This window comes from Engystomops pustulosus, chromosome 2 (assembly GCF_040894005.1).
Source record: "Engystomops pustulosus chromosome 2, aEngPut4.maternal, whole genome shotgun sequence".
In the NCBI taxonomy this organism is placed as follows: Eukaryota; Metazoa; Chordata; class Amphibia; order Anura; family Leptodactylidae; genus Engystomops; species Engystomops pustulosus.
In genome coordinates this window covers 228,106,967-228,126,180 of record NC_092412.1, presented here as the reverse complement: position 1 = coordinate 228,126,180, position 19,214 = coordinate 228,106,967, and the positions used below count along the sequence as shown (strand labels likewise).

The 19,214-nt window shown below is 45.1% G+C and overlaps 1 protein-coding gene across 1 annotated transcript in view; it reads right to left on the bottom strand.

The window, feature by feature from the left end:
• Positions 1-1,018: 1,018 nt before the first annotated feature.
• TRPV1 (transient receptor potential cation channel subfamily V member 1) overlaps positions 1,019-19,214 on the bottom strand; it is a 39,738-nt gene continuing 21,542 nt past the window's right edge. The window contains exons 12-15 of the mRNA XM_072138419.1: positions 17,179-17,489; positions 15,181-15,308; positions 3,449-3,567; positions 1,019-2,384 (exon numbers count right to left, since the gene is read on the bottom strand). Of these exons, the coding sequence (XP_071994520.1) occupies positions 2,227-2,384; positions 3,449-3,567; positions 15,181-15,308; positions 17,179-17,489 (716 nt within the window). The 3' untranslated portion in view covers positions 1,019-2,226. The remainder of the gene's footprint in view (positions 2,385-3,448; positions 3,568-15,180; positions 15,309-17,178; positions 17,490-19,214) is intronic.

The window sequence follows — 19,214 nt, the reverse complement described above, 5'->3', positions numbered from 1 at the left end:
GGCAGAATGTCAAGTAGGCCATCAGCAATTGGCCTAATAAATCACTACCTATATATTGTCAGGCAGCATAACACCTTTATTTTTTTCTTGTCCCAGCGTTGCATCATCCTGAAAATCAACTTTGAAGTGAGATGTAAATTGGTTATAGAAAGTCATGGAGGTGGAGAGTTTAACACTGAAGTCAAGGTGGGGAGCTCTGACCGCCTCCTCCTCTGTGATTCACATAATGCATCAGACTTCAGGAGATCTGGTTAGTGATGTCTCTGGATGCAGGACCATCAATTACAGTGAAGGGGGCTTGAGAGAGCTTGACTTCAGTATTAAAATCTCCTCCTCCTTGACTTCATACAATCAAGTCACATCTTCCTTCAAAATTGATTTTCTGGATGATGCCACCACACTGGGTCATGAAAGATCTAAAATGTGTTCATCTGCTTGGCAACATACTAGTAGCGGTTTATTAGGTCAACTCCACCTTTCTGATATATTTTCTGAATATTCTGGTCTATGTTGGAGAGGATGAGATCATAATGTGAACTTATATCATATTATGTAGATCGGCCCCAAAATGAAAAAATACTGGCAGGGAATCTTGAAACTTATAGAAATCATTGTAAAACATCCTCACCAACTTTTACCAGAAAAAGGCGTCTTGAATATTATGCCAGAAAAATTCTTAGAAAATAATAAACAGTATATCTGGGACATATAGATAGAATCCTTTCAAGCGGCTAGAGCTGTTACTATTAGGAACTAGTTGGACGATTTCATCCCAACAATTGAAAATGTAATATCCTTAGTAAACAAATCTGATAATATCTTATTTCTGTGACCATTACTTAACTTTTTGCCGACATTGGACTTTCCAGACTTAAACTTTATATCTCCATTTTGATTTAGATTTCATTTTATGAAAATAAAACCATAATTGTTATGAAACATTTTCGACTTTATTTCTTATTAATGAAGGCTGAGACAATGGAAAGTAACTTTAGTGACATAGTTTTTCATAACTTCTTGCATTTTATCATTACCTGCAAAGCCCTGCTTTCAGAACTACCCGCATATCATGGGATCTTTAGATGGACCCCAAAAGTGCAGCACAAAACAATAATGGTCACCAAAGATGCAGCACAAAACAACCTAATCTGCAAGTGAAACCAATAATAATTTCCTCATGTGATCTCCATAGAAATTCACATTACACAGAGTAAGCGCAGACAACATAACACAACAACTAGTATTATAGTAGGATGTAAAATACAGTTTTTTTGTACAAAACTGGATGCTACTGGGAGGTAGAAGCACAGTCTACTCTTCTGGATATATATGGTAGAATATAAGCCTGTTGTAGACCAGGATCAACCTCAGGTACAGATAACTATTCATAAATCAATGGTGGCTTCCTGACTAACTAATGACTATGATAATTGGTTTGTTAACATTTGGTTATGATGGTCACAACACACATTGCTTGGTCATAGATTACAGACTGTTGCTGCCTCGATCTCAGCTGATAAATGTGAATGCAGTCACATTTGGGGCACATTTACTTACCCGGTCCTGTCGTAATCCCTGATCCGGACTGTCCGATGAGGATGAAGTCTGGCGCAATTCACCAAGATCGTGTGCCCGATATCCTGCATGTGTCGCTTCCCTGAGGTCCGCCTGAGTTCACCATCTTCTTCCCGGTGTATATGAGTGCATGTCTTGCGACACAATTTTGTCCGACGGCCACGCCCCCGATTTGTGTCGCATGAAAGTCAGTGTGATTGCGCCGAAATCCAATCGCGTGCGCCAAAAACCCCTGTTAAATGCCGCGCAAATCGGAAATAGTTGGGAAACCCAATGGAAATGCAGTCCGCGGACCCTTAAAAATCTGAATTTTTCCATGGTCAGTGGTTGAAGCAACTTGCAAGCCAAAACTTGACTGCATTCACTTATATTACTTGTAAAGTATCTCAGTGATACCCTGTGAATTTAGGTGAAGTGCCATATGAAACAGTGAGAGATGCCAGTAGCCCTTTCATTAGTAAAACTAATATATATTTCACTGATTTCTGGTCTGTCAACATAGAGAAAATATAGCACTGTCTGTGAGCCCTAATGTCAACATAGAGGAGGTCTAGCGTTATCTGAGAGCCCTTATTGGGTTATCTATGTTGTAATAGCCCTGTAAAGCATGTGACACATTGCACTGGGTGATGTATCACCGGTCTGTCCGGTCTACATTGGCTTCACTGTCCCATCCTCGAATGATTCCTGTTCTGTTATGCCCTCCGATATGGATTGCAGTGGTACTCCAGTCTCCTCTGGCTCTTTGACTCTTTTTCCTTTGATACTAAATTCTCTGATGTGTGGTACAAGGGTCTTCCATGCTTTTCCTAAAAATTGCAAAATAAAAAAAACATTTTTATAGTCTCAATAAGTAAATGAGAACATATATAGAAATCATAAAGTTGATGGAAGAGCATATATGTTTAGGGTCCTGTTTACACCTACACTATGGCTTCATATATAAAGGAGGATATAAAACTGAACCATTATATTGTAGAATTTATAGTTTTGACTTGAGGGACCTGAGTCTTTTATCAACCCGATCTACAATGACTATACGTTGGATCCAAATGTATTGGCTTCAAAAATGATGGAAACCACAACAGAACTTCTGATGAAGGTAAAGATTTCTAAGACAAAAGGACTCAACAACAACATACTACGAGTTGTATTAGTTGTAATAGAGCAGCCAAAGAGGTCTAAGGTGTGGTACACAGGTAAATTGTGGTATTGCAGCCAAGCTCTATTCACTTCAACAGATCTGAGTTCCAGTACTTGGAAAAATATGCAAAGTTTTCCAGGTTGGGATAAGGAAAAGCACATCTCTTTTAGCTACCTTGTAAGGCAGCTCCCTTGACATCAAGCATGACCTACAAGAGGCCTTATGATATGATGCTGGATCAAATCCAAACCAGTATATCTATTCCATAAGGAACAGACTCCCAGCTATAGACAGCGCTGTTTTGACCTGATTGCGTCTCCTCGGTACAACGTAGGGAACTGGTTTGGCTCAGTGAGAGGCTTTTGACTACGGTCGGGAAGTAAGAGTTCTCCTTATGGAGACTGCTAATTAAGGCCACCATGAAGACGTGTGGAGTCTAATAGCCTTGGATGCTCCACTAGGGGGATTCTGGGAAAATATGCAGTTTTCCAGGAAGTACTTTGGCACACCCAGTTACTGGGTATGGCACTGTTTCTGGGGGGAAAAGGCCACAAATCCAAAAATCCCCAAAATTCTTACATAAAGATAAGCGACAACAGAAGTGGGCACATCCCTTTAAAATAGAACAATGGCTTGTGATAGAGAACATACACTTCCCATACCACATTCCAACAGGAGGAACGTTATGTTACTGGAGATAATTACTACATGTAATTACTACAAACTTACCTCTGCCAATTCGGATTGAAGCGTTATTCAGATTATTTTTTGTAAACCCGGAATTTCCAGGATCTTCATTGATTATCCCTAAGTTTGAGTTCCACTTGGTCCAGTTTACTTCATCAACTCTGCACGTATCAAGCATACAACGCTTACTGATCATATACATTATATAGTTTCATTACATTAGAATTTAATACTACATGATATGTAGAAGGTTTAAGTATTGGCAATGTCTTTTTAGCACAGAGCTGTAACATGTAAGATTTCCCCCCCTGTCTGCCGATAGGATGGTATTTTAATACAATATCTTCAGCAAATTAAAGGCATTGTCAGACAGTTGTAACACCTCAAAATTCACAGAAAAAACTTGATTATATCTTCATTGGGAGTGCAAAACCGTTATAGAAAGCTGTGGCTGAGCTGTGGATCTCTGGCACAAGTCTAAGGGTTTTTGAAGGAAGAATTCTTCATAATCCAATCCCAAAAATAACGGGAGTAATGTTTTATGCTCCTTTACAGAATAAAAAAAGCTCTAACCAACTGTTTTGCACTATTTTTAATCCTCTGATTAAATAGACTAGTTTTCCGATGTCCTCTCCACTTTTCAAAAAAGGGGTGTAGCAAGAAAGGAAAGCTACAAGCAGAAGGGTAAAGTTGGTATGAAAGCTCGCCCCCTGCTGGAGCCAACTGCTGTGGACCCGTGGAGTATGGATGGGCATAGGGCCTAACTTGCTGATTAGTGGGGATTTCAATGATGTGACTCCCACGATCATGAGAACAGGGGGGTCCGAGGTACCTCTGTTGGACCCCTCTTTGCCTCCCAGAATGAGCGGAGCAGATGCACATGACTGTTCTGCTCCATTTATCTCTATGCTCCACTCATTTCAGGGAGCTACGAGGAGGTCCGCTGAGGTACCTCAGACCCCAGGTCTCATGATCTCTACGGGCCTCATCACTGAGACTCATACCAATCAGCAAGTTAGACCCTATCTAGTGGATAGGACCGAACTTGTTTCATGGGCAAACCCCTTTAAGATTCAGGTTCCCCCACTGATAACGTCCATGATCGTTGGTACATGGAAGGACTTCTAGCTGAAGTCCTGGTTTGATTACCCAAATCTGCAATGTTCGGTTTTTGTAGGAAGAATAATGCTTCATAATCCAATCCAAAAAACAATGGGAGGAATGTTTTATGTTCCTTTAAAGAATAAAAAGCACTAACCACTGGTTTGCACTTTTATCCTTTATGCAAAAAATAGACTAGTTTTCTGATGCCCTACTAGGGGGGGGGGGGGGGTAAAGAAGGGAGTGAAAACATAATATATGCCCCCAATGCCCACGGCATTGTTAGTGAGGGCTTCGATAGATTATGGCGACATGGTCAGCATTCATACTTTGGATTTATAGTAAGAATTTGGGGGACTGAAAACAAATTATAGGCTGATCACCTCTTAATGAAGAGGATCTCTGATCCTTTACAGAATAAGCAAAGCTCTAACCAATGGGGAACCAAACCTGCAATGTTCAGCACAGACCCTACTGGGGAGGGTCAAGAATGTCCTGAAAACATAATATATGCCCCCAATGCCCTTACAAGGGCATTGTTAGCGAGGGCTTTGACAGATTATTGACACATGGTTAGTATTCAAGCTTGGGATTTATGGTAAGAATTTGGGGCATTTTTTTTATCTGATGGGCCTTGGGTAAGCCACAACCTACTTTTTAAAAACGGGCATAAATCGGAATCTAGTGTGAAATGTGTAACAAATCCCCCTCATTTGTTTATGTTGCTATTTGCTTGCTAGTTGTCGTGAGGGTAAACCACACATTAGGTCTGAATAAAGGCCCTGCTATGTAACCTCCACTCCTAAGGACATATTTTACACATCTTGTCTGTTGATGCTGCCTTGACAACCCCAGAGCAAGCGAGAACATAAACAACAACACTTACATAAATCAGGAGGAGACAAAAACAGAACTAGGAGTTTATTAGAAACATTCATCGCATTCTAGCCAGGTTTGAGTAGACAATGCTTTTAGATTTTTCAGTGATACTGGATAACATGTTGTTTGTGATTTTGATGGACTTTTAGTATTATTTATTGTTTTATTTATTGTTTTGCAGTAGATTGGAACTTTAAAAAATTTGACCTTAAAAGAAAAGTTATGCAGCATCTTGTTTGGGATGAAGGGCTCTGGCGTTCGATGGACTAGTTTACTGTAACGGTAGTGATTCTGTGAGATGTACAGTTCAAACCAAGCTTTACCGTCATCAAAACATGGGTCTGCTTCCAATGGCTGGAAGTGGATTCTTCTCCACTCCCTAATCACATAGGGGCTTATTTACTAAGGGTCCACGTGCGCACTTTCATTGGACTTTCCAACGTTTTTCCAGCCGTTTGCACGGCTTTGACAGGTATTTAGCAGGTGTCTGCGCTGGGATTGTGTTGCGGGCGATCGGATTGTGGCGCAGCTGCACTGACTTTCATGCTACACAAATTGGGGGGCGTGCCGTCGGACGATCGACTGATTTGGACTGAGCGCAGAATTTAACTTTCAACTTGTATCGCCAGACAAGGCGCTTACATGCGCCAGGAAGAAGAAGGTGAACTCTGTCAGACCTGAGCGGGGAAGCAACACATGCAGGATATCGGAAGCACGATCTTAGTGAATCATGGGAAAGTGCTTTATCATCGGACAATGCACTTTCCTTGAACTCCTCGGAACAGATAAGTGAATGTGCCCAATTGGGTCCAATATATTAAGACTAGAGATGAGCGAACACTAAAATGCTCGGGTACTCGTTATTCGAGACGAACTTTTCCCGATGCTCGAGTGCTCGTCTCGAATAACGAACCCCATTGAAGTCAATGGGAGACTCGAGCATTTTTCAAGGGGACCAAGGCTCTGCACAGGGAAGCTTGGCCAAACACCTGGGAACCTCAGAAAAGGATGGAAACACCACGGAAATGGACAGGAAACAGCAGGGGCAGCATGCATGGATGCCTCTGAGGCTGCATAATCGCACCATTATGCCAAAATTATGGGCAACAGCATGGCCATGACAGAGTGACAGAATGAAGCTAGATAGCATCTAAAACATCCAATAATTGACCCTGACACTATAGGGGACGGCATGCAGAGGCAGCGGCAGCAGGCTAGAGAGTGTCATGGCGACATACCCTAAATGGACTCAGGCTTCAAACCAATGGGTGGCAGAGAGGAACCAAAGGAGGTGAGCAAGAAGCGCTCAAATAATATCGGTACATGATAAAAGTTTGCCAGTATATTTTGTGGATTACACAGCAGGGTGGCGACAAAGTTAACATGGAAGCCATGAAAACAACCCAAAATTCTGCCTGACACAGCTCATTTGATAAGGGGACGATGTATGGAGGCAGTGAACTAGTAGTAGATTAAAGGTGCTGCAGTTAAAACTATGTTAGTTGGATCTTGGCATGGAGCTGGCGCTCCGCTGCCAGGCGAGCTTTCGCCAATCCAAGCCCCTGTCTCTAGGCTACTCCCCAAACAGCACTTCTAAGAACCTTTTGTATAAGATCAAGTGTAGTAGCGTTCTTATAAGTTTAGGATATGCCGGGTGAGGGGAATGTAAACAGATGCGCAAGAAGCGCTGAAATAATATCCCTAAATGGTAAAAGTTTGCAAGTATATTTTGGGGATTACACAGCAGGGTGGCGACAAAGTTAACAACTTTGATGTGGAATGCCCTGTAATAGCTCTTGGGCGGTGTGCCTTTTATCGCCTAGGCTCAGCAGTTTCAGCACCGCCTGCTGTCGCTTAGCGACGGCACTGCTGCTGTGCCTAGAGCTACCGACTGATGGCGCCATGCCCACGGATGGTAATTCGGAGGAGGAGGAGGTGGAGGAGGGGTGGGAGGAGGTATAGTAGGCCTTTGAGACCTGGACCGAGGTAGGCCCCGCAATTCTCTGCGTCGGCAGTATATGACCAGCCCCAGGGTCAGACTCGGTCCCAGCCTGCACCAAGTTAAGTGTAGTAGCGTTCTCATAAGTTTGGGATATGGCGGGTGAGGGGAATGTAAACAGATGCGCAAGAAGCGCATGATGCGCATGGAGCTGGCGTTCCGCTGCCAGGCGAGCTTTCGCCAATCCAAGCCCCTGTCTCTAGGCTACTCCCCAAACAGCACTTCTAAGAACCTTTTGTATAAGATCAAGTGTAGTAGCGTTCTTATAAGTTTAGGATATGCCGGGTGAGGGGAATGTAAACAGATGCGCAAGAAGCGCTGAAATAATATCCCTAAATGGTAAAAGTTTGCCAGTATATTTTGTGGATAACACAGCAGGGTGGCGACAAAGTTAACAACTTTGATGTGGAATCCATGAAAACAACCCAAATTTCTGCCTGACACACCTCGTTTGATAAAGGGACGATGTATGGAGGCAGCTATATGGACGACTTTTGGAGGTAGCAATGGAGACAACGTGTGGAGGCTGCTATGGAGACAATTTAATTTGGATAGTGCCTGTATGTGGCAGTCCCAAACATTTTTCAAACCAGAGGAGCAGGTAGGTGGCCCTCCAGTAAAATGGGATAGATTGAGTGCCTGTATGTGGCAGTCCCAAAAATGTTTCAAACCAGAGGAGCAGGTAGGTGGCCCTCCAGTAAAATGGAATAGATTGAGTGCCTGTATGTGGCAGTCCCAAAAATTGTTCAAACCAGAGGAGCAGGTAGGTGGCCCTGCAGTAAAATGGAATAGATTGAGTGCCTGTATGTGGCAGTCCCAAAAATTGTTCAAACCAGAGGTGCAGGTAGGTGGCCCTGCAGTAAAATGGAATAGATTGAGTGCCTGTATGTGGCAGTCCCAAAAATGTTTCAAACCAGAGGAGCAGGTAGGTGGCCCTCCAGTAAAATGGGATAGATTGAGTGCCTGTATGTGGCAGTCCCAAAAATGTTTCAAACCAGAGGAGCAGGTAGGTGGCCCTCCAGTAAAATGGAATAGATTGAGTGCCTGTATGTGGCAGTCCCAAAAATTGTTCAAACCAGAGGAGCAGGTAGGTGGCCCTCCAGTAAAATGGAATAGATTGAGTGCCTGTATGTGGCAGTCCCAAAAATTGTTCAAGCCAGAGGAGCAGGTAGGTGGCCCTGCAGTAAAATGGAATAGATTGAGTGCCTGTATGTGGCAGTCCCAAAAATGTTTCAAACCAGAGGAGCAGGTAGGTGGCCCTCCAGTAAAATGGAATAGATTGAGTGCCTGTATGTGGCAGTCCCAAAAATTGTTCAAACCAGAGGAGCAGGTAGGTGGCCCTGCAGTAAAATGGAATAGATTGAGTGCCTGTATGTGGCACTCACAAAAATTGTTTCAAACAGAGGACCGGGTAGGTGGCCCTCCAGAAAAATTAAATGCATGAAGTACTATAGCAAGAGCCAGTGGGCCCTGTCAAAAAATAGCCAGTTTCCTCTGCTTTACTGTACAAAGAGGAGGAGAAGGAGGAAAATGAGGAGGAGGAGGAGGAGTGGATCAATTATTCAGGTTGAGCTTCCTTCACCTGGTGGAGATTGGAAATTCTGAGAAATCCAGCCTTTATTCATTTTAATAAGCGTCAGCCTGTCAGCGCTGTCAGTCGACAGGCGTGTACGCTTATCGGTGATGATGCCACCAGCTGCACTGAAAACCCGCTCGGACAAGACGCTAGCGGCAGGGCAGGCAAGAACCTCCAAGGCGTAGAGCGCCAGTTCGTGCCACATGTCCAGCTTTGAAACCCAGTAGTTGTAGGGAGCTGTGTGATCATTTAGGACGATGGTATGGTCAGCTACGTACTCCCTCACCATCTTTCTGTAAAGATCAGCCCTACTCTGCCGAGACTGGGGACAGGTGACAGTGTCTTGCTGGGGTGACATAAAGCTGGCAAAAGCCTTGTAAAGCGTACCCTTGCCAGTGCTGGACAAGCTGCCTGCTCGCCTACTCTCCCTCGCTACTTGTCCCGCAGAACTACGCACTCTGCCGCTAGCGCTGTCAGAAGGGAAATACTGTTTCAGCTTGTGCACCAGGGCCTGCTGGTATTCATGCATTCTCACACTCCTTTCCTCTCCAGGGATGAGAGTGGGAAGATTTTGCTTGTACCGTGGGTCCAGGAGAGTGAACACCCAGTAATCGGTGCTGGAATAAATTCTTTGAACGCGAGGGTCACGGGATAGGCAGCCTAGCATGAAATCTGCCATATGCGCCAGAGTACCAACGCGTAAGAATTCACTCCCCTCACTGGCCTGACTGTCCATTTCCTCCTCCTCCAACTCCTCCAACTCCTCTTCTTCTGCCCATACACGCTGAACAGTGAAGGACTCAACAATGGTCCCCTCTTGTGTCTCGCCAACATTCTCCTCCTCTTCCTCCTCATCCTCCTCCACCTCCACCTCCTCCGATATGCGCTGAGAAACAGACCTCAGGGTGCTTTGGCTATCAACAAGGGAATATTCTTCCCCCGTCTCTTGTGACGAGCGCAAAGCTTCCGACTTCATGCTGACCAGAGAGTTTTTCAACAGGCCAAGCAGCGGGATGGTGAGGCTGATGATGGCGGCATCGCCACTGACCATCTGTGTTGACTCCTCAAAGTTACTCAGCACCTGACAGATATCAGACATCCACGTCCACTCCTCATTGTAGACTTGAGGAAGCTGACTGACCTGACTACCAGTTCTGGTGGAAGTTGACATCTGGCAGTCTACAATCGCTCTGCGCTGCTGGTAAACTCTGGATAACATGGTCAGTGTTGAATTCCACCTCGTGGGCACGTCGCACAACAGTCGGTGAGCGGGCAGTTGGAGGCGGCGCTGCGCTGCCCTGAGAGTGGCAGCATCTGGGCTGGACTTCCTGAAATGCGCACAGATGCGGCGCACCTTCATGAGCAAATCAGACAGATTGGGGTATGTCTTGAGGAAACGCTGCACTATCAGATTTAACACATGGGCCAGGCATGGCACATGTGTCAGTCTGCCGAGTTGCAGAGCCGCCACCAGGTTACGGCCGTTGTCACACACAACCATTCCCGGCTTGAGGTTCAGCGGTGCCAGCCACAGATCAGTCTGCGCCGTGATGCCCTGTAATAGCTCTTGGGCGGTGTGCCTTTTGTCGCCTAGGCTCAGCAGTTTGAGCACCGCCTGCTGTCGCTTAGCGACGGCACTGCTGCTGTGCCTAGAGCTACCGACTGATGGCGCCGTGCCCACGGATGGTAGTTCGGAGGAGGAGGTGGAGGAGGGGTGGGAGGAGGAGGAGGCATAGTAGGCCTGAAACACCTGGACCGAGGTAGGCCCCGCAATCCTCGGCGTCGGCAGTATATGAGCAGCCCCAGGGTCAGACTCGGTCCCAGCCTCCACCAAGTTAACCCAATGTGCCGTCAGCGATATATAGTGGCCCTGCCCGGCAGCACTCGTCCACGTGTCCGTGGTCAGGTGGACCTTGTCAGAAACGGCGTTGGTCAGGGCACGGATGATGTTGTCTGACACGTGCTGGTGCAGGGCTGGGACGGCACATCGGGAAAAGTAGTGGCGGCTGGGGACCGAATACCGAGGGGCGGCCGCCGCCATGAGGTTGCGAAAGGCCTCGGTCTCTACTAGCCTATAGGGCAGCATCTCCAGGCTAAGCAATCTGGAGATGTGCACATTAAGGGCTTGGGCGTGCGGGTGGGTTGCACTATATTTGCGTTTCCGCTCCAGCGTCTGGGGTATGGAGAGCTGAACGCTGGTGGATGCTGTGGAGGATCGTGGAGGCGACGATGGGGTTTTTGTGGCAGGGTCCTGGGCAGGGGGCTGACTAGCAGCTGACACAGGGGAAGGAGCAGTGGTGTGCACGGCCGGAGGTGAACGGGCTTGTTGCCACTGAGTGGGGTGCTTAGCATTCATATGCCTGCGCATACTGGTGGTAGTTAAGCTAGTAGTGGTGGAACCCCTGCTGAGCCTGGTTTGGCAAATGTTGCACACCACAGTCCGTCGGTCATCCGGTGTTTCCTTAAAGAACCTCCACACTTCTGAAGATCTAGCCCTCGCCGCAAGAGCCCTCACCACGGGAGCTTCACTAGTTGACAGTGGCGCTGATGCACCAGCTCTGGCCCTGCCTCTCCGTCTGGCCCCACCACTGCCTCTTCCAACCTGTTCAGGTCGAGGACTCTCCTCCGTCTCAGAAGCACTGTGTTCACCCGGCCTCTCAACCCAGCTTGGGTCTGTCACCTCATCATCCTCCGATCCCTCAGTCTGCTCCCCCCTCGGACTTCCTGCCCTGACAACAACTTCCCCACTGTCTGACAACCGTGTCTCCTCATCGTCGGACACCTCTTTACACACTTCCACTACGTCAAGAAGGTCATCATCACCCACAGACTGTGACTGGTGGAAAACCTGGGCATCGGAAAATTGCTCAGCAGCAACCGGACAAGTGGTTTGTGACTGTGGGAAGGGTCCAGAAAACAGTTCCTCAGAGTATGCCGGTTCAAATGCCAAATTTTCCTGGGAGGGGGCAGACTGGGGGGGAGGAGGCTGAGGTGCAGGAGCTGGAGGAGTGGCGATTTCGGTGACATGGGTGGACTGCGTGGAAGACTGACTGGTGGTGGACAAATTGCTCGAAGCATTGTCAGCAATCCACGACATCACCTGTTCGCACTGTTCTGGCCTCAACAGTGCTCTACCACGAGTCCCAGTAACTTCAGACATGAACCTAGGGAGTGTAGCTCTGCGGCGTTCCCCTGCTCCCTCATCAGCAGGTGGTGTCTCACCCCGCCCAGGACCACGGCCTCTGACCCCTGCAGTAGTTGGACGCCCACGTCCCCGCCCTCGTCCTCTACCCCTAGCCCTCGGGTTAAACATTTTTAAAATGAGAGTTATAACTTTATTTTTTTTTTTACTTTTTTTTGTTTTTTTTTGTGGTTTTTTTTTTTTTTTTGTGTTTTTTGTTTTTTTTTGAGTTTTTAAAACCAAACAATGCTATCCTATTGCTATGGCTATTTTCTAGCCAAGTATCAAAGGAAGCACAGTACTATGCCAGATGAGATGACACTGAGTTATTGCCTAATAGAAATCCAACCCCTACTGAATTTTGCCACTTCGGCCTTTGCTATGGATATGTGCGCCACTAAGCGCAGAACACAGCGGTCGCAAGTCCCACTACAAATTGCTCAGAATTGGCAAGTACATGCACTGCAGAAACTACAGCCACCAGCAGATCAACCAGAAATCAAATATATAGAACGCTACTGTAGGCTTCAAGAAGCTGTTTGTATTCTCCTATGGCTATTTTCTAGCCAAGTATCAAAGGAAGCACAGTACTATGCCGGATGAGATGACACTGAGTTATTGCCTAATAGAAATCCAACCCCTACTGAATTTTGCCACTTCGGCCTTTGCTATGGATATGTGCGCCACTAAGCGCAGAACACAGCGGTCGCAAGTCTCACTACAAATTGCTCAAAATTGGCAAGTACATGCACTGCAGAAACTACAGCCACCAGCAGATCAACCAGAAATCAAATATATAGAACGCTACTGTAGGCTTCAAGAAGCTGTTTGTATTCTCCTATGGCTATTTTCTAGCCAAGTATCAAAGGAAGCACAGTACTATGCCGGATGAGATGACACTGAGTTATTGCCTAATAGAAATCCAACCCCTACTGAATTTTGCCACTTCGGCCTTTGCTATGGATATGTGCGCCACTAAGCGCAGAACACAGCGGTCGCAAGTCTCACTACAAATTGCTCAGAATTGGCAAGTACATGCACTGCAGAAACTACAGCCACCAGCAGATCAACCAGAAATCAAATATATAGAACGCTACTGTAGGCTTCAAGAAGCTGTTTGTATTCTCCTATGGCTATTTTCTAGCCAAGTATCAAAGGAAGCACAGTACTATGCCAGATGAGATGACACTGAGTTATTGCCTAATAGAAATCCAACCCCTACTTAATTTTGCCACTTCAGCCTTTGCTATGGATATGTGCGCCACTAAGCGCAGAACACAGCGGTCGCAAGTCTCACTACAAATTGCTCAGAATTGGCAAGTACATGCACTGCAGAAACTACAGCCACCAGCAGATCAACCAGAAATCAAATATATAGAACGCTACTGTAGGCTTCAAGAAGCTGTTTGTATTCTCCTATGGCTATTTTCTAGCCAAGTATCAAAGGAAGCACAGTACTATGCCAGATGAGATGACACTGAGTTATTGCCTAATAGAAATCCAACCCCTACTTAATTTTGCCACTTCAGCCTTTGCTATGGATATGTGCGCCACTAAGCGCAGAACACAGCGGTCGCAAGTCTCACTACAAATTGCTCAAAATTGGCAAGTACATGCACTGCAGAAACTACAGCCACCAGCAGATCAACCAGAAATCAAATATATAGAACGCTACTGTAGGCTTCAAGAAGCTGTTTGTATTCTCCTATGGCTATTTTCTAGCCAAGTATCAAAGGAAGCACACTACTATGCCAGATGAGATGACACTGAGTTATTGCCTAATAGAAATCCAACCCCTACTGAATTTTCCCACTTCGGTCTTTGCTATGGATATGTGTGCCACTAAGAGCTAAACACAACGGTAGCAAGTCCCCCTGCTAATTCCTCACAAAATGGTAAAAGATGCAAATTAAAATAAAAAAAGTAGAACGTTATTGTAGCCCTAAGAAGGGCTGTTGGGTTCTTTGAGAATCACTCCTGCCTAACAGTAAGCTAATAGAACACCCTAACGCTTTCCCTGAGCAGCAGCAGCTCTCTCCCTAGCGGCATCCAGAGACAGAATGATCCGAGCAGCGCGGCCAGCGGCTAGTCTATCCCAGGGTCACCTGATCTGGCCAGCCAACCACTGCTATCGACGTGTAAGGGTACCACGTCATGCTGGGTGGAGTGCAGAGTCTCCTGGCTTGTGATTGGCTCTGTTTCTGGCCGCCAAAAAGCAAAACGGCGGGAGCTGCCATTTTCTCGAGCGGGCGAAGTATTCGTCCGAGTAACGAGCAGTTTCGAGTACCCTAATGCTCGACCGAGCATCAAGCTCGGACGAGCATGTTCGCTCATCTCTAATTAAGACTGATGTATTGTGCGCCAATCCTAATCATTAGCGTATCCAGTATGCGACCTGGTATAGATTTCATCCTTAACCTGTATTTGTTTTTTAGCACAGGTTAAGCTAAATTTGGATAGACGGTCTTCCCGGCCTGGCCCGCCTTGTTTCTTTAGAAAAAAAATAGGAGCACAAAGTAGCAAATTTCATGGCATACTCCCAGAATTTGTAGATTTTCATGCTTTGTACGTCAGAAAACTGGTACACAAGGCATGATAGATGGGGGCCACTCACTCAACCCAACAATGTGTAATCTAGTGTTACTGTCTATAAGGACTGAAGTGTGCATTAACTGTGCCTTATGTATACCCTCTTAAGTTTGGGATCAGAGTCTGTATCTGAATATAAATTAACATAGAGGGTAGGGTCCGTGGTTAAAATTTTAGTATTGGAGATAATGAAGGGTCTGCTGAAAGTTTCCACAGGGCATATACATAAGTCATCAGAATGGAGTGTGGTCTATACAAAGCGGTTTGAGATATTTCCATTAAACACTGTGAATTACTTTTGTTGTGTCATCCATATTTGTTACCAATTACAGCCCCGGATGTGCGGTCACGATCTGTCAATATAGTCATTGGAATAGAAATAGAGATGCACATAAAAAGATCTGATGATTAATGTTGCGTTATCAGAATATAATGTAAAATTCTGTTACCTGAAACAACATCTGTAATCCTCTTTTCCATCAGGGGTCAGTCCCACCAGGACAGATTTTCCAGACCGGTATCTACTAGTGAAGTAGGTGACAAAGCTTTTTTCTATATCAATAATAGTGATTGCTCTCTGGAAATAAAACAATAGAAGTTTAGACAATTTATGTTCCTTGCCAAAATGTATACAACTTGTATTATATCTCCCGAAGCAAGGTAAACATATACATTAGCATATGGACAAAAACAAATTTGCAACCCCCCCCCCCCCCCAAAAAAAAGTAAAAATGCAGCTACATGTCCCACAGTGCATTGTAACGAGTCTGTACGCATCACTATTGGACAGAATGTGAAAATATTCAGATTCAGTTCTCCTTTACTGCTGCAAAACCCTGGAATATTCTGTCTACATAAGACTATGATAACAGAGTTTCGGTTGGGTGCCTCTCCCATAGATTTTGTTTAACTTCGTGGACGATGGGGATATGGTAAGATAATGGATGCTATAAAGAGAGCATGATAGACTCCACGTGGGTTATTGATCATTGACTTTTTTGTGTAAAAAAGTAGAAAAAAAAATCGCAAAGGAATTTTTTTGCAAGAAAAAGTCCAAAAATTGCAAGGGCCTTTTCCACATACATAATGGCCAAATGTATTACTTTTTTAAATTATCGCCAAAAAAATTGTGACTTTACTCTGCTCCCACCTCTGTTGCATTTGCATTTGTGATAATTTTACTCTTTTTGCGATTATTCTGAGAGATTTAAAAAATTTTCAAAGCTACTTTAATAAATCTGTCAGGCAGCAAACCTCCAAAGGTTGTCATAAAACTATCACAAGGAGCTGCCGTAGGATAAATAACCCCCCATTAGTCATTAGGATCTCTCAGACTATGAATTTCCATGATGTATCTTGCGTCTGCTCTGTCCGCACCCACAATGTACCATTTACAATACTGTTCTGTAATAAGTAAGGACTTTTACAAGTATTGCACTCATTATAGGGACAACGTAAGCATAAGCAGGAACAACAGCTGGATCACATGAACTTCACACATTTAGTAATGTGTAGTTACCATCAGATTAGTTGGAGAAGAACTTTATGAAAATAATTAAATGAGCCTGAGGGCCCTATGGCTCTGCCCTCCTTAAATGTAACCTGTCACCACATCTGCACATGTACAGCCAGTGACAGGTTCCTATAGAGCTCTATTAACTGACTGACTCCCTTCTTTTAGCTAAACATTTTTTTGCTTACATCCACATAAATCACCTTTTTATCTTATATTACCTGGCATCATATGAAGGCGTGTCCTGGTCATCTGGCCCCTCCCATATAATCCTCTTCATGTCTTATGCCTCCTTACTGGTCACAGTTTATATCATGTGACCAGAGTGACATCATCTTGGGTCCTTTAGCCTCTTAACAATAGCAAACTGTACCCCATGCATGTATCTGACCACATGAAGTCACAGCAGCCTCCATGGACTTCTACTCCATGGAGGCTGCTGTGATCTCATGTGGTGCATGGAGTATAGTTTGCTATTATTAGAAGGATCAGAACACCCCCCCCCCCCCACCCCTCCCCAGCTCAATATGCACTTCTGGTCCTGCCCGACCAGAACACCATTCCTTGCACATTTGCGACATTTGCAGGCAGGCGGCTGACGTCACCAGTTGTCTGGAAAGAGCGGACAGGACCAGAAATGGCGAGTGGTGAGTGGGGGGCGCATGCATAATTTATGGGCGGCAGAGCCATTAGGCTCTTAGAAGATGTCAGCCTGAGCACCTCAGACTCATTTACACATTTTTTTTATTTTTTTTTTCTTCTTATTCGGAAGCCCTAAAAATAAAAAAACACTGGCAGTAAGCCCATAAGGTAACTTGGACCATCTACCATCGGTAATATGATAGTAGATGTCCTTTAAATACATAAGAAAATGCATTAAACCAAATAAACAACAAAATGTAATTAAAGGAATGAAGATCTTAAGTGAAACTACCTGTAACTTCCAGATGCCTTTGCTCTCCTGGGCGATCTTATTTACTGTCTCCCCCATCAGGGCGATGAGCATGTTGAGCAGGAGGATGTAGGTGAGAATGACGTAGATTATGAGCAGAAAGATGAATACGGTCTTGTACTTGTAGTTCTCTGTGAACTCCAGATCTCCCATTCCTATGGCGAACTTGAATAGTTCTTGGGATGTGTAGTATAGACTGTTGTATGATGCAGAATCAGCTTTACAGCAGCGTTTAGCAAAACACGTGCTATTTTCATTCCTGCCATCACCATCTTCAATAAGCGTTACCAGCGCTGCCAGACAGAATGAAAAATTACTCCAGTGTTAGTTTCCAGGCACTTACATGCACCCTCCATGTATCTCCAATATATGCACCCTGGTACAACTGCACCAGTCACCCCCGCATTCAGCAATGGCAAATAGTGACCATTATAAGCAGCTTGAACACAACGGCCCAGAAATATTATTGGCCCACATTTATTAAAGTGTTCGCACATATAGTGCAATTTGCACTTGTTTTGATGAGGGCCACTAGGGCTCATTTACTAAGGGTCGCGGATCGCACTTTCGTCAGATTGTTTGGCAGTTTCGGGATTTGCGCAGCTTTGACAGGTATTTAACAAGGGTTTGCACCGGGATTGTGTCGCACGCAATCGAATTGTGGCACAACGGTGCTGGCTTCCATGCAACAGAAATGGGGGGGGGGGGGCGCCGCCGGAAGATCCGACTGATTCAGACTGAGCGCGGGATTTAAGATTCAAATTGTGTCGCAAGACAATGCACTTACATGCACCAGGAAGAAGAAGGTGAACTCTGTTGGACCTGAGGGGGGAAGCGACACATGCAGGATATCGGGCGCACAATCTTAAGGAATCGAGGCACAGTGCATTATCGTTGGGGGCTGTTCAGTCATGAGGCCAGTGGTTGTCTTACATGGCCACTTGTGCCTTTAATATATGATCATCTTGAATACCCAGATTTTGCTTTACTGCTAACACTGACAGAAAATAATAAGACATATGGTAGCACTGGACCCAGACCACATCATCTATTTGCATCATAGGTAGTGATGACTGGACCCGAACTGCAACTATTCAGATTTGTGTCCAATATTGCCTTGGACTTCAGCCAGAAATTCAGGTTCAGGAGCAGGCTCACCCTGGAAAGCTGAGCAGCCCATTAACCAGCTTTTCACACCCACTGCTAACACCCTATAAATGCTGCCAGTTGTTAACCCTTTCAATACCGCTGACAAATCCGCCAGCACCAATCACAGGTGTTAGCGGTGTGTTTGTGTTTGAGTGACAGAACCGGACTATTATTCCAGGTCCAGCTGAACCCTCCTGGGTCCACTTACCACTAATTATATGCATTTCCTTGATTTCTTTTTATGTTATGCATATTATATTGATATTGATGCACCTACTAGGGATGTGTAAAAGAGCCGGCTCTATTATCTGAATGACAGGAGCCGGTCCCCTCAGTGAGCCAATGGCTCTCTTAACCTCTCCCCTAACTAGCTCACCACGCCCCCCTTTAAGCCGATACAATTGGGTTAAAAGTGGTGTGGAATGGGGTGACTGGCTGGACTGCGGCTGCCTATTATACATATAATAGGGAGCTGTTCAGAAGCCAGAAGAGCCGGCTATTCTTTGTAAGCAAAGCCTAATGATCCAGCTCACTAAGAAGAGCTATAATTCCCATCACTACTACAAACACATATATATATATATATATATATATATATATATATATATATATATATATAACAACCTGTGTAAGTTAGATATAGTCCCTATAATATCTATACACAATTCTATGCCAGGCAGGAGATTTGTTCCAATATAATAGGACACCAGAGCCTCATAGTACATCCATCACAATGTGTGTCGGCAGGGGAAAGCTCAAGACCGACTCACAATGCTCCAGTCCCACCATTGTTTCTGCACCTGTAGTCACTTATATTGTCTGTAAATGTCACTTTTATGGCCTAAATTTTGTAGACAAATTCTGGAATA